This window comes from Garra rufa, chromosome 17, assembly GCF_049309525.1.
Source record: "Garra rufa chromosome 17, GarRuf1.0, whole genome shotgun sequence".
Taxonomy (NCBI): domain Eukaryota; kingdom Metazoa; phylum Chordata; class Actinopteri; order Cypriniformes; family Cyprinidae; genus Garra; species Garra rufa.
Window position 1 is genome coordinate 18,076,034 of NC_133377.1, and position 15,784 is coordinate 18,091,817.

Genomic DNA, 15,784 nt, shown 5'->3' on the forward strand with positions numbered 1-15,784 from the left:
TCAGTGAGATCTATATGTGTACCGAGTTTCATATCAGTACGTGCAAGTATGTGTGCGCAGTACATCAAGTTTTCAAACTGTGTTCCAGGGGGCGCTGAAGAGGCCCTGAACCACGCCCGGGTCCCAGCCTCAGTGGCGTCCTGATGGCCGCAGATTCCGACGTGTGTGCAAATTTTCAAGAGTTTTTGAGTATGTTAAGGCCCCCAAAAGTGCCCGGAAGGTGTAAAAAAATAAAAAAAAAAAAAAAAATAAGAACCCTTAGAAGAACAATAGGGCCTTCGCCCTTTTGGGCTCGGGCCCTAATAATAATCCTTAGAAAAACAATAGGGCCTTCGCCCTTTTGGGCTCGGGCCCTAAAAATTAAAGCTGCGAGCAGCGATGAACGGGCCCTCGCAGCCGGGCTCACCGCCGACCGGTGACTTTAGGAAAATGGCAAACGGTGGGCAGTATGCTTTTAATACAGTAAATGTAGGAGAAATATGTCAAAGTCACTTAAATGTGCCAAATTTCCCGCTGGCAGCTGGTGGCGCTATGCCTATAACTGATTATTGGCATGTAGATGCGTTCAGGCCAGTACTATTATCAAACATATGAAGTTTGGTGCAGATTGACCTTGGTATGTTTGAGTTAGTGAAAGATATGATATATCCTGCTGCCAACAGGTGGCACTATGATAATATCTGAATATTGGCCTTTAGGTGTCTTCAGGCCAGGCCTCTTACCAAACCTGTGAAGTTTGAGGCAGATCGGACATTTTATGGCTAAGTTATAACAACTTCTATGTCCATGGCGAAACATCAAACTTTGTCAGTCCGCCACGGACACGCCCTTTAATGAAAACTCAAGATCTTCACAATTTAACATCTCTAAGGCCTCTAGAACAGACTGATCAAATATAATGTTGATTTCTTTAAATCTCTAGAAGGAGTTTGCTATAAACCTGCAAGGACTTCAGATAAATGCCAACTGTGAACCAATATGCTACATTTTCCCTATATTCTGATGATGATGATAAGAACATGCAATTCATGATGATAACAAAATGTTATTATTGCTTGCATTACGTCCACCACTTCTGCTTAAATGTCATCACTACCTATCTGTACAATTTGTATGTGGATATTGCTTTGCTGGTGACTCCTGTTATAAGACATCACTCTTAAGCGCTACATAACTAAGAATCAATAAGGAAAACGGTGCCCAGTTGGCACATGCATTCACAGTAACCCTCAGCCAGTTTGGATTTAAAGTTTACAGAATTGAAAGGGTTACACTTTAAAATCAACACACAGACACATACACACAAAATATAAAATGTTGCCATCCAGTTTCATTTGTTAACATTAACTATATTAGTTAACATGAACAATAATTAAATAGCATTTATTAATGTTAATTAATATTAAGCTAAAAAAAGTATTCATATATTGTTTAAAGGTAAATTAGTATCTTTTAACATTAGTTTATGTACTGTGAATTAACATGAACATGAACACAGTTCATGTGGGTGTACAGCAATACACAATAAAGTGCTCTATAAACGCTTCATTCTTTCAAAATATCTTTAAAAATCAAGTTGAGTATTGTAATGGGGCGATATATATATATATATATATATATATATATATATAACTCATCTTAAAATGGTACAATTTTCAGATGTTTTGAACAGATAAAAGCAAAGTTTGTTTTGTTGTCAAAGTTTGTCTTGAAATAGTTTTATTTATTGAATATAAAATTTAAATTAACAATGAAAATAAATGTCTATCAATGAAGATAAATTGCTCATGCTAAAAAGTTGTATTTTTCTTAATCTTTTGCTATGTGACTGAATAGGACAAGTTCATGGTACAGTTCAGTAAAAAAAACTGCAACAACTGCAAAATACAAACAATGAAAGACTTAGTGACCCTTTATATTTTCTCAAAATATCCGACTCTCAAAGATCAGACATATTTATGTCGATTACACTATATATATATATATGTGTGTATTTCTTCCTCAAAGATGGTCTATTGCAAAACAGTTTCACTCTCTCTATCTCCCTTTCACCCCTCCCCCCTGCACTCTCTCACTCAGACTGTCATTCTGTGGTGACTGAACACACACACATAATGACATTCAGCCTGCTGAGTGACAGCAGGTTTCTGATTTATTTTTTTAATTTTCTTTAATTCATAGAAGCTTGTATAAAATTTATATTAACAGCACTTGCTCAGAATGATAAGATCTCTGTGTGAAAAAAGTTTTAAAGAGTTTGGATGCTGCACTTTAAAGATATAAAAAAACCTACGCTCATCTTTTTTACTATATCTTTAAAAAATCACCACGTCAACACCGTTCAAGATATCCCAAATCCGCTCGCAATTTAAGATCTTCAGAATCTTCTCTTCATGTTAAAAAAGTTTGGTGTGAACAGCTGGTTGTTCTTAGAAGGAGTGTGAATTTGTTTACAGCCTGATTTTTCCAAAAATCCACATTCAAATTAAAATAGCCGGCTTCCTGTTGGTCTTAGCTAATGAGTTTGATTTAGAAAGTTGTCCAGATTGATGAGATTAATATATTTACAGAGTTTGGTGACTGTAGGAAAAAATAACCCCCCAACTTTTGTCAAAAGATGGCGCTATAGAGTGCCTGCTCCACGCCCATTTATGACCTTTCGTCAGTGTCTAACTATCATTAATATTGATGTGTGTGTTGAGTTTCATGAAATTCTAAGCATGTTATCTGCCTCGAAAAGACAGGAATCTAATTTTAAAGTTTGACATGTTGCCATGGCAACAGCATTCGGTTTATCATCGACCCCTTTACATATTCTTATCGGCCGTGTTTTGACATGATTTTGATGAAGTTTAAAGAAAATCAAGTAAAATTAAGAGGCTGATTTCAAAGCATTTTGAAAATGACACACTTCCTGCTCCCAGTTGGTGGCGCTATAACTTTGACTCATAATAGTCATATTTATGGAATCGGCATCATACAACGAACAAACTGGTGAAGTTTCATCAGAATCAGGCAATATGTGCAACAGTTATTAGACACTTCCTGTTTCTCATTTCTCGCCATAACTTTGTCGCCTTGCCACGGCCAAACCGTTCGAGATATCAAAAATCTCCTCGCAATTTAGCGTCCCCAATGTCTTGAGATCATGCTGGCCGAGTTTGGTGACAATCCCATGGAATTCCTGGGAGGAGTACGTTAAATTCCAGAGCATGCGCTTTTTAAACAGCCCTAAATATCTCACTTCCTGTTGTGTGGAGCCCATGACATAGAGTACAAAAGTTGTTCAGCTCGATGAGTTCTATATGTGTACTGAGTTTCATATCAATATGTGCAAGTATGTGTGCACAGTACATCAAGTTTTCAAACTGTGTTCCAGGGGGCACTGTAGAGGCCCTGAACCACGCCCGGGTCCCAGCCTCTGTGGCGTCCTGATGGCCGCAGGTTCCGACGTGTGTGCAAATTTTCAAGAGTTTTTGAGTATGTTAAGGCCCCCAAAAGTGCCCGGAAGGTTTAAAAAAAAAAAAAAAAAAAAAAAATTAAAGCTGCAAGCAGCGATGACCGGGCCCTCGCCGTCTGTGCAGTCGCCATCCCAATAGCATCAGGAAAATGGTGCCCAGTTGGCACATGCATTCACAGTAACCCTTTGGACTAACCCTAACTGTCTCTCCTCCTCTCTGACTCTTTCTCTTACCACCCATCCCCCTCCTTACCCTCAGCCACTTACCACACAAACACACACATAGAGTGCAGAGCAGAGTGAGATCAGATATGTTTTTTTATTTTCTTTCATTCGTGGAGTTTTGTATAATTATGAAATGAACTGTGTTTGATCAGAATGAATAGTTATTTGTATGAAAAAAGTTTCAAAGAGTTAGGATGCTGCACTTTAAATATATAATAAATCATTGAAAATTGAAAATGGAAAATGAAATTCTAAGCACGCTATCTGCCTCAAAAACACAGGAAACAAATATTTGAATGTATTTTTTATTTTTATTTATTTGCCATGGCAACAGCATTTGATGCATCAGGGACGCCTTTACAGACTCTCGTCGGCCGTGTTTTTACATTATTCTCATGAAGTTTGAAGAAAATCGAGTACAAATAAATTGTTCATTGTTCGTTCGTGTTTGTAAGTTCATTAACCATTGTTAACAAAAGAGACCCTATTTTAAATAGCTACCATGTTTTATGATCTACAACCATTTTTAAATATTATTTTAATGATCTATAAGCATCTGTGAAATAATTATAAACAAATATATTAAAAATAAATACATATTAACTTAGTTGATGTATTTGTTTCTCATTCTAATTAAGTGAACTGAGCAGTATAGTGTCATACTTATAAGATTTTTTGTTCTATCAGTGAGAGTCTATATATGTATATAAATCATATAATTTTTCCTTAAAAGATTAAAAAAAGATTTTAATGCTCTTTAAGCACCTATACAAAATAATTATGTAAAAGTACACTGACAGTACAGTCTATATCAACTGATTCTATGGATTATTTTCATTCTTATACACTGAGAATGAGCTAAATAGCATTAGAGGTCAAACGATTCCTTATCTTATGAGGACCTCTAGTGTTCATCCCTGGTATTAGAGCTTTAATCTGACAAATTTATATGACACTTTTAATGTTTTTGGGGCCTCTGAGCATGATAACATTTTGAAACTACACGTATTTCCTAAGAATTTCTTGTTCTTTATATGTAAAAAGTTTTGATGAGTTAGAATATTGCAATTTAAAGATATATGAAAATAACTCTTCATCTTTTTTATTGTTACTTTCATAAATCACCACATCAACACCGTTCAAGATATCCCAAAGCCGTTCACTATTTAACATCTTCAGTATCTTGGCATCATGTTGACAAAGTTTGGTGTGAACTGTCTGATTCTGCTATGAGTGATATGAATTTATTCACAGCTATATTTAAAAACACAGGAAACAAATGTTAAAGTTTGACATGTTGCCATGGCAACAGCATTTGATGTATCAAGGGCCCCTTCACAGATTCTCATCGGCCGTGTTTTGATATTATTCTGATGAAGTTTGAAGCAAATTGAGTAAAATTAAGAGGTTGATTTAAAAGCGTTTTGCAAGCAACATACTTCCTGCTGCCAGTTGGTGGCGCTATAACTTTGACTCATAATAGTCACATCTCTGTGATCGGTATCATACGACGAACAAACTGCTTAAGTTTGGTCAAAATCAGATAAAGTGTGTCAAAATTATTAGACATTTCCTGTTTCTCATTTCTCGCCATAATTTGTCGCCCTGCCACGGCCAAACCGTTCGAGATACCAAAAATCCCCTGGCAATTTTGCATTCCCAATATCTTGAGATCATGCTGACCGAGTTTGGTGGCCATCGGTGGAAAGGTCTAGGAGGAGTATTTCAAATTCCACAGCTTGATTTTTCCAAAAATCCGTATTTAAATAAAAATAGCTGACTTCCTGTTGGTCGTACCTAATGGGTGTAAATTAGAAAGTTGTCCGGCTTGATGAGTCCAATATATGTACCGAGTTTGGTGACTGTAGGACAAAGTAACCCCCCAACTTTTGTCAAAAGGTGGCGCTATGGAGCGCCTGCTCCACGCCCATTTATGGGCTTTTATCAGTGTTTAACTGTCATTAATACAGATGTGTGTGTTGAGTTTCATGAAATTCTAAGCATTTTAAGTGGCTCAAAAACACAAAAAACTAAAGTTAAAGTTTGACACGTTGCCATGGCAACATGATAAAAGTTATGGATAACGCCCTTCACAGATTCTTATCGGTCGTGTTTTGACATTATTGTGATGAAGTTTGAAGCAAATTGAGTAAAATTAAGAGGCTGAGTTTAAAGCGTTTCAAAAACGTCACGCTTTCTGCTGCCAGTTGGTTGCGCTATAACTTTGACTCATAATAGTCACATCTCTGTGATCGGCATCAGACGATGAACAAACTGCTGAAGTTTGGTCAAAATCAGACAAAGTATGTCAAAGTTATTAGGCACTTCCTGTTTCTCATTTCTCGCCATAAATTTGTCGCCCCGTCACGGTCAAACCGTTCGAGATATCAAAAATCCCCTGGCAATTTTGCATCCCCAATGTCTTGAGATCATGCTGACCGAGTTTGGTGGCCATCGGTGGAAAGGCCTAGTAGGAGTATTTCAAATTCCATTGCATGCACTTTTTAGACATCCCTGAATAGCCGACTTCCTGTTTGGCGAAGCACGGACTATGAGTGTGAAATTTGTTCGGCCCGATGAGGTCTATATGTGTATGAATTTTGGTGACTGTAGGTCAACCGTTGTGCGCTCCAGAGCCCTTCAAAAGTCGCAATTTTTAACGCTGTGCCATGCCCCCCCAGGTGACCCCCCCATGTCAAAGTTTCGCCCATTCTGGGCTCGGGCCCTAATAAGAATCCTTAGAAGAACAATAGGGCCTTCGCCCTTTTGGGCTCGGGCCCTAATAAGAACCCTTAGAAGAACAATAGGGCCTTCGCCCTTTTGGGCTCGGGCCCTAATAAAACTGAATTACACTAAAAAAATACAAAACACAACGAGGCTACAGAGCTCTGGCCCACACTCCAGTACAGTAGGTGGCATAAATTCACTTTAAATGTCAGTTTTCAGTCTTCCGGTTTGGTCATGTGACGTTCGGCATTGATTTGTCATGCATTTTGTTTTACGTTATATTGTGAATAAAAAATATTTTTCTTTATATTCAGTTTGTCAGTATGCTCATCAAATTGAATAAAGATTTGTATTACATTACTTTATCATGAAAAAGTCCTGTTTTTATTATCATCATTATTATAATTATGATCAAGGATCTAGCCTGTTCCTACTTTACAACTCCTTTACAACTTTACAACTTAGTCAAATTACATAGCTAAAAAAAAAAACCCGGAGAAAACAAGCTGATGTAGAAAAAAAAACAGCGTAGAATACATTAGGTCTAATAACTGATTCGCCTGAATAACCCAGAGAAGCGATCATGTGTCAGAAGTGAAAGTGAAAGAAGTGTCTTCGGCAGTTTTGGGCGTTAAAAGCGCTGACGCACCGACTCTTTGTGTAAAGCCCAGGCGAGTAAACGTTCAAAGCAGTATTTAGAAAGAGTTTTATTCCAGACTGATTGTTAGATTCTATAATTTTAGATACTAAACAGTGTGCAGGTGAAAGATGCTGAACACATCGACAAAGACACCGACCGGAGGATTCTCTTTTGAGAACACACGCAGGTGAGACATCGTTAGTTAATAATGTGCTCAAGACGCAAAATACCACTTACAATGATTGCTGAGTACTAGTATGCATGCTGTTATACTTTGCATGTTTATATATTTTTACAGAAATGCTGTTCTTGAAGCAAACTTATCAGAGAAGGGTTACTCTGCACCAAACGCCAGGAAAACTGGCACCACCATCGCTGGCCTGATATTCAAAGTCTGTATAAAGCACCATTTATGTGATTAATTAATTACTGATTAAATATTTCACACAAGGTCTATAACGTTTATGTATTTGTAAATAAACAGCAATAATAAATTAATAAAATGGTGTAAAAATATTTAATTGTAGGCTAATTAAAAAACAAAGTGTTTTATATTATAGGATGGAGTGATTTTAGGTGCAGACACCAGAGCCACGGATGATATGGTCGTAGCTGATAAAAACTGCATGAAAATCCATTACATAGCTCCCAAAATCTAGTAAGTCATGCTCATCATTAGAGTTCGGCCTTACAAAAAAGAAGTATGCTTTAAGTTTATTTTATTAAGTATAGTTAAGTAAAGTGCAAGAGTATTTTTAAGTATACTTTATGTAGTACACTCTTTTTTAAAAAAAAAAGGTACTTTAAAAGGTTCTTCAGAGCGATGGCTTAGAAGAACCATTTTTGATTCAGTCAAAGGTTCTTTAAAGAACTGTCTCTTTCTTACCTTTTCGTAATCTGAAGAAATATTTTTGGCCACAAAGAACTGTTTGTGAAACAGAAAGGTTCTTTAGATGTTAAAGTTTCTTTTTGGAAAAAAAAAAAGGTTCTCCTATGGCATTGTGTAGCACCTTTAATTTTAAGAGTGTAAGTATAAAAATATCAGTGTACTAGTAGTATACTTTTAAGTGTACCATTTTAATACTCAATGGGCCTGAACTGGCCCACTTTCTAGTATATAAAAGTATACTATAAGTATAACAGTATTAAACTTTGAGTACACCACTAGTTTACATCTATGTTTTCAGTTTGTACTGCAAGTATGCTAAAAGTGAACTTGTAGGTATACAGATAGTTTACTAATTACTAGTTTATAACTTAAAGTATAGTCTCAATAAACTACTAGTTTAGTAGTTTTAAACTGCAATTATACTTGTAGGTTTTCTTTAAGTGAACTTTACATCATACTTTAAGTAGCTCTTCAAGGGTCAACATTTTATTCCATAATGTTACAAAGTTTTCCATATCTATGGTTTTGATGCTGTTTTATGTCTGACAATTGTGTTAGATTACATGTGGAAGCATCTGTTGTTTCGGTTTCTTCTTCACTTGTGTTTTGCAAATTCTGTAGAGTTTGACAAAAAGTTTAACAATAACAATGAAAACACGGATTCTCAGAGCACAAGTATAGCTCAAATATACTTAGACTTTTTTTTAAAGGTGCCATAGAATGGAAAACTGTAGGCCTATTTACCTTGTCATGGTTGAATAATAACAGTTCAGTACATGGACATAACATACTGTGAGTCTTAAACACCATCGTTTCCTCCTTCTTATATAAATCAAGTGTTTGCAAAAGACGACTGAAAAAAGGGCAAATTCCAACACAACACCGACTGTTACGCAACAGTCCAGAGGCGTAATAGTTACGCCCCCAACATTTGCGTAGCCCAATCATCAGTAACGTCAGTACATCAGTAAAACCACTGAAGGGACATGGTTAGCTTAATGCTAGCGGTAGCCTGTACATAAGATTTTACTTACCACATAAACAGAGAGATGACTGCACTGATGATGGCCAATGATTTACAGATCCTGAGCATCACTAAAGCATCAAAACTTGTGTGGTAAGTCCTTCTTATGTTATACTAGTTCACTGCAGTATAACGTTACACAGAGCACATGCATTCACAGTAGTGAGAGAAAAAAATGTCGCGGATTCAAAACTGCAGATTCAACACAGATTAAAAGCGGCTAGAGTTAAATAAATGAAGCGGCCGTAATTAAATATATATGTTTCCTCCATGTGTTTCCTTACAACTGTGTGAGCAAGCCGCTCTGTAAGACAGCCAATCAGAGCAGAGCTCCTCATTATTATGCAGGAACCTTCCAAATAAGGCAATAACAGAGCATTTCATTCTAGGGACAAATCCTAGGGTTGTAAATGGACCTGTTAAACCGTTTCTGCAGATTTTTTGCTCTTTCCTATGCCATATACCTTCTATGTAGGTATCAGAGAACTACTTCAAATATTGTTTCAATGCATTCTATGGCACCTTTAAATACAACCCAAGTATACTTAAATGTAATTTTAAGAGTATTTCGGAGAAGTATATAAAGCACATTTCTGAGAATTACATAAAAAGTAGACTGAAAGTATACTTTCCTATATTTTAGTTAAAAGATACTAATGGCACACTTGAATAAACTTCTTTTCGTAAGGGCAAGCCTCTGTCTAAACCTTTTTTTTTTTACAGTGCCTTTTCTCTCTCTCTCTCTCCACAAAAGTTGTTGCGGTGCAGGTGTTGCGGCTGATGCTGAGGTCACTACTCAGATGATGTCTTCAAATGTGGAACTGCATTCACTCAGCACAGGACGACCTGCTCTTGTGGCCATGGTGACCCGACAGCTCAAACAGATGCTGTTTAGGTGAAGGAGTGTTTGCCATATAATTGAATTAATTTGATTCAGCTGATCATGCCAAAATGATTGATACATAATTCTGTATCAATCTGATACATTCTTTTTAAATAATTGCTCTCAGGTATTTTAGAAATATGGTCGTTTCCCATTTTTGCAGGTATCAGGGGCACATTGGTTCTTCTCTAATTGTGGGAGGAGTGGATGTTAATGGCCCACAGCTCTATAGCGTCTACCCTCATGGTTCATATGATAAGCTGCCTTTCCTTACCATGGGTGCAGTTACTTTTCTTTTATATATTTACAATTAAAAAACATGTTTTCGCCACTTGCCCTTATTTAGCAAAAACATATATTTCAGGGTCTGGGGCAGCTTCTGCCATTTCTGTATTTGAGGATCGTTACAAGGCAAACATGGAGGTCAGACAACTATTTATAGACATTCTTATTGATATTTTAAAACATGGTACTGCATATTTGTTGTTATTGTAGGAGCTGTGGACTGATAAAACATAAATTATTTAAGCATATAAAAGCATTGTATGTATTTGAAAATTGATTTCCAAACATGTTTTAATTGTTCTTTCATGGAACACTTAAGAAGAGGTTTTTAATCATTTTCATTCCTCTCTTTTCCATACAATGATTGCATATTCAGGGTTCCCACAGGTCCTTGAAATCCTTGAAAGTTTGTGAATCTGAAAAAGTTTTTTCAAGGCCCTGGAAAATAAACATATATAGATAGAGGTGCTTTAATTTTGATAATCTGTTGCCCAAATATTTGATGTAATGTAATGTTGAATTGCTTTGCTTGTTAAGATCATGTAAACCCATGAGGCAAGAAAAGCACATTCATATATCTTAAAACTTTTGGTTACATGAGCCTAAGCTCTTTTCAATAAAATCCATGCAAAAGTTAATACCCAATCATTTTAGAATATAGTATAGGATGTACTAAATATTCTTCAGTTTTATGCAAAAAAAAAAAAAAGACAAATAGACAGATCTCTGTCATATGGCCAAAAAAAAAGGCAAAAAAAAAATGCATAGATGTGTTTGACACACATTTCGGAAACTAACGTTGTATCTTACAAGGTAGCATGATGTAACCTTGCTCTCACTTAAAATGTGTCCCCAAATTAAGTCCTTAAATTTGAGGGTATTGAACCTGGAATGTAATTCAAAGGTCTTTGAATTTGAAATTATCCAAGGTGTGGAAACCCTGCATATTGACCATGGAGCCAAATTAACCATAAAGTATCCTGAAAGTAATCTTTATGACCTGTGTGCATTATTGTATAGAAGTCAACTTTATGTGAGAAATAGATTAAGTTATTTGCTGAAATCTTTCCCTTTGCCATACTGTAGCTTTAAAAAATCATTTGCACTATATATTTAAACTTGCCACAGCGTGACCAGTCACATGACACAGAGCCATTTGTATCGAGTAACCTGACACTGTGTCTAGAGAGAGAGAGAGCTATAGATAAATAAATCAATTTTATTTAAAAAACAATATATATATATATATATATATTCTTTTAACCAATTCATGTCCTGAATGTGCTTTTTTTTAATCCACTTCTAAAACTCTATATGTTCTATGTTTGTTCTTTTCAAACCCTACATAAACACTTTTTGGAATGAAAAGTTGGAGGAAGCAAAACAGCTGGTGAGGGATGCCATCACTGCAGGCATCTTCTGTGATCTGGGTTCCGGCAGCAATGTAGACCTGTGTGTGATCACAGAGAAAACTGTGGATTATCTGAGAGCATATGACCAGCCTGTTCAGAAAGGAGTGAGGTGAGATATATTATAGACCACTGTAATGTGGAATTGCTGTAACATTTTTTAACATCAGAATCTTTTCCATATACATATTGTCCTGGGGTTGGGTGCATTCCAGAAAGCAGGGTCAACTTGTCTTCACATAAAACTTTGGGTCTTTCTTAGTCTATACACAGAAGGTGAAGTTTACTGAGAGAGAAAAAAATAATAACATGTAATCAAATTATATTAAATCTACTTGTGAAAATGTTTACAATTACAATGGTGGTTACATTTGAATGTTTTCTGTAAAAAGCTAGGATATGCTGAATAATAATAATTTGTTGCTTTGCCTGTTTTTGATAAAGTACTCTAAAATATGAGACACCGATGTTTCAGGAGACACAGAATAGGACACATACATATTTGATACTATTTTACTTGGGTTTATCTATATGCTTTATTATTTTTTAAATTAACTGTTTTTTACAAGTGTTTTTTTCAGTGTTTCCTGTCATAGCTATGCAAAGATTTGATTTCAAAAACAGTATCATAGCTATTAAACTATTTCTTGTTATGATTTTAAAACTGTATTCAAGCTCAGAAAAGATCTCAAAGTAAAAAATGTCCTGGCTGTGCCTTTAAAAATATTATTATTATAGTCTTAATGCAAGTGGTAATTTTATTTTTTATTTTTTACCATTTTTGATAGCCTGACAGAAATCAGTTGGACACTTTAAATGTTGGAAAATTATGAAAACTGAAAATTGAAAACATTTGTTGTAAATTTAGAAATATTAAATGTAATCAGTTACTTTACTTTAATAAAGTAACTGAAACAGTTACACTACTAATTACATTTTAAATAGGTAACTTGTAATCTGTAACCTATTACACTTTCAAAGTAACCTTCCTAACACTAGCTGCGTTTCCATTACAGATTTGCACAAAACTTTGGCGCTATTTTATAAATGTCGAGTAAGCAAAATGTCCATTAACTGATGTTATGCGACTGAAACTTATTTTTTTCCTCTCACGATAAGTCATGGCAATGGATTTATGTGGGATTTTGCCTATATTTAATCGAATGTGACCTGTAAATGCGGAAAAAAACATTGCTGTTTTGCAAAATATTCCTTTCTCGAATTGCCTGAAAAACCACCTCATGTGAGCGTAAAAACGTTTTTTTTTTTTGCGATATATGGGAGTTTGTGCACAATTAATGCATTTCCATTAGGCAGATTTTCAATTCGCAATTTCAGTTTGCGCAATTTAAAGGGAAATGGAAACGCAGCTAGTGTCTGCACTTATGATGTATTTTTGTTGACAAAAATCCAATAGTATTTTTCTGTTGGCTTTTGCATTATTGAAGAAAATAATAACAAAAATATATTCTTACATGTTTTGTTCATCATTATAACCTTCACAAATAAATTTTGAAGACTAAATTCAAAGAAAAAATCTAAACAACACTCCGGTCGCATAACCCATAAACCTTCACGGTTTTCCTCTAAGTCCACACTTTGGTGACATAATGGCTATAAATGACATAAATGACATAATTTAAACTGACAGAGTGTATCTGCCTCCAGAACAGTGTTAAGTAGATTGTTCCAGAGTTTGGGCGTTAAATAAAAAAATGAATATTATCAAATTGGCAGAGTTTGGAGAATGCAGCAGACGTGAGGGATTATAATGTGATGAGAGCTCGCTCAAGTACTGAAGAGCTGAACCATTCAGTGCTTTATAAGTAATTAGCAAGATTTTAAAATCTACACAATGTTTAATAGGGAGCCAGTGCAGTGTTAACAGAACCGAGCTAATATGGTCATATTTTCTGGTTCTAGTAAGAGCTCTTGCTGCTGCATTTTAGACCAGCTGGAGTTTGTTTATTAAGCGTGCAGAACAACCACCCAATAAAGCATTACAATAATCTATCCTTTAGGTCATGAATGCATGAATTAACATTTCTGCATTTGACATTGACAGAATAAGTCGTAATTTCGATGTGTTTGAGATGGAGAAATGCGGTTTTGCAAATGCTGGAAATGTGCCTTTCGAACAAAAGTTTTATCGAATAGCACACCTATAGGTTCCTAACTGATGACGAAGAATTGACAGAGCAGCCATTAAGTATTAGACAGTGTTTTAGGTTATTACATGTGGAAGTTTTAGGTCTGATAATTAACACCTGTTTTTTCAGAATTTAGCAGTAAGAAGTTACTCGTCATCCAGTTTTTTATATCAGCTTTGCATTCCGTTTTTCAAATTGGTATGTTTCGCCGGGCCATGAAGAAATATAGAGCGGAGTATCATCAGCATAACAGTGAAAGCTTGTTTCCTGATAATATCTCCCAAGTTTCCTGGTGAAATCTCCCAAGGGTAACATGTAAAGTGTAAAAAGTAATGTCCCTAGTACTGAGCCTTGAGGTACTCCATACCGCACTTGTGATTGATATGATACCTCATGAAGTAAACTAACCCTGGAACATAACCTGCTCTGGAGTTGATTGTTTTCTGAGAATAAGTTGCTGTGGCTACCTGCTGTGGCTATATTACATATGCTGTAATTAACATTAGTTTTTAGAACCAGAAGCTGAATCCTTTTATCATTTTTCTTATTTGTAAGTTTGTAGTTTGCATTACCTGCTTTCTGGATTATACCCCCTCAACTCTCATCTTTGTATAACCAAAATAAATTGTTGTTTAATACAAAACAGCCATGGTATTTTAGTAACCTTCTGAGTTTACCACTATACATATGTATTAATACAATATCTCAAGACTAAACTAAATATTCTCTCTTTCTTCCAATAAACCAGGGAGGGTACATACAGATACAAGCCAGGCACTACTGCTGTGCTTACAAAAACAGTGACTCCATTAACACTGGATGTTGTGGATGAATCTGTCCAAGTGATGGACACGGAATGAGACATAAAAATTATTTGTACACTCTTTAAAGCAAAGAAAATAGTTGTTTTCCTTTGTGGTTAAAAATGTTTTAGAATTTTTTCGCTGTATTCAGTCATTTGCATTTGAGCTGCTCAAAACTGTTTTGCAAAAAATGTAAAATATAAAAGAGACCTGATGGATGGAAGAGACCAAATGATTTGTGTAGTTTCATAGTTCATTTAATAAAATGTAAGATTTTAAAAGGGAAAGTGTGATTTCAGTCATTTGTGGGATGCAAAGACAATCAGTTAATTTATAATTATTATAAAAGGTTGTATAGTTTTATAAAAGTTTTATAGCCACATATTTCAACATAATGGGAAATGTCCCTGAAACAACCCGTTAAATACTCCAGCTACTATTGTATAGTAGTTTTATATATAATATATAATATTGCATTTAATCATATAACAATTTATTATCTTTATGTGTTTAAATGTATTAACTTTTTTATCTCCATATTTTTATTGTTGTTTAAATTTAGGGATTTTTGTCTTCATAAGTAAGAGATTGTCTCTATTTCAGGGTTTTTAAAGTAACATGACAATGTTGGAAAGCAGTAATTTACTTACTTATTCAATAAGTAATAATGTTAATGAATTCATGATTTTCATAGAATTTTTCTACTTTCACATAATTGACAGTTCTGTGTAAATATACCACCAATTTAGACCATTTAACCTTAAATCAAAAATTTTGTAGTGACAGAATGTCAACCTTATTTAGGTTTAAGGATTGAATAACATACCTATACCCTGCACTTTGAACCAAAGATGACACGATAATATATCCATGTAAACAACAAAACAAATTTGCATGACTAATGTCAACTGTTTTCCATGAAACTGCTTTCTGAGACTTGAGACTTTGTGTTATTGAAGACATTGTAAGAAAAATTAGAAAGAGAAAATTAAATTGCATAGTAATCTCGTTTTTTTTTTAAATGTCCTAAAAAGACCCGTACAAGACTGAAATCCTCACCAAATGTTCTTTATTTTTAAACATTAAAACATTTAATTAACCAAACTGAAGTGACACAGTGCTTCATATGTCTTTTTAACTTTTCTATTTCTAATATTTAGTAGCACCATATTGTTTAATTTATTTAATAAAATGTTCACAATCTGGTTAGCTTTAGCCCATTTCTTTACATGAATGTGATATTTTCCAAGTAATACAATTTGCTGTGTAAGAAAAGAAATTTTACTTTT

At 34.9% G+C, this 15,784-nt stretch overlaps 1 protein-coding gene across 1 annotated transcript; it reads left to right on the plus strand.

The window, feature by feature from the left end:
* Window positions 1-7,029: 7,029 nt before the first annotated feature.
* psmb10 (proteasome 20S subunit beta 10) lies at window positions 7,030-14,775 on the plus strand. Its single transcript, XM_073821864.1, has 8 exons — window positions 7,030-7,239; window positions 7,351-7,444; window positions 7,613-7,710; window positions 9,720-9,860; window positions 10,012-10,127; window positions 10,213-10,271; window positions 11,503-11,654; window positions 14,441-14,775. Exons 1-8 carry the CDS (start codon window positions 7,181-7,183, stop codon window positions 14,550-14,552), a joined length of 831 nt encoding a protein of 276 aa, XP_073677965.1. The 5' UTR covers window positions 7,030-7,180; the 3' UTR covers window positions 14,553-14,775.
* Window positions 14,776-15,784: the final 1,009 nt, after the last annotated feature.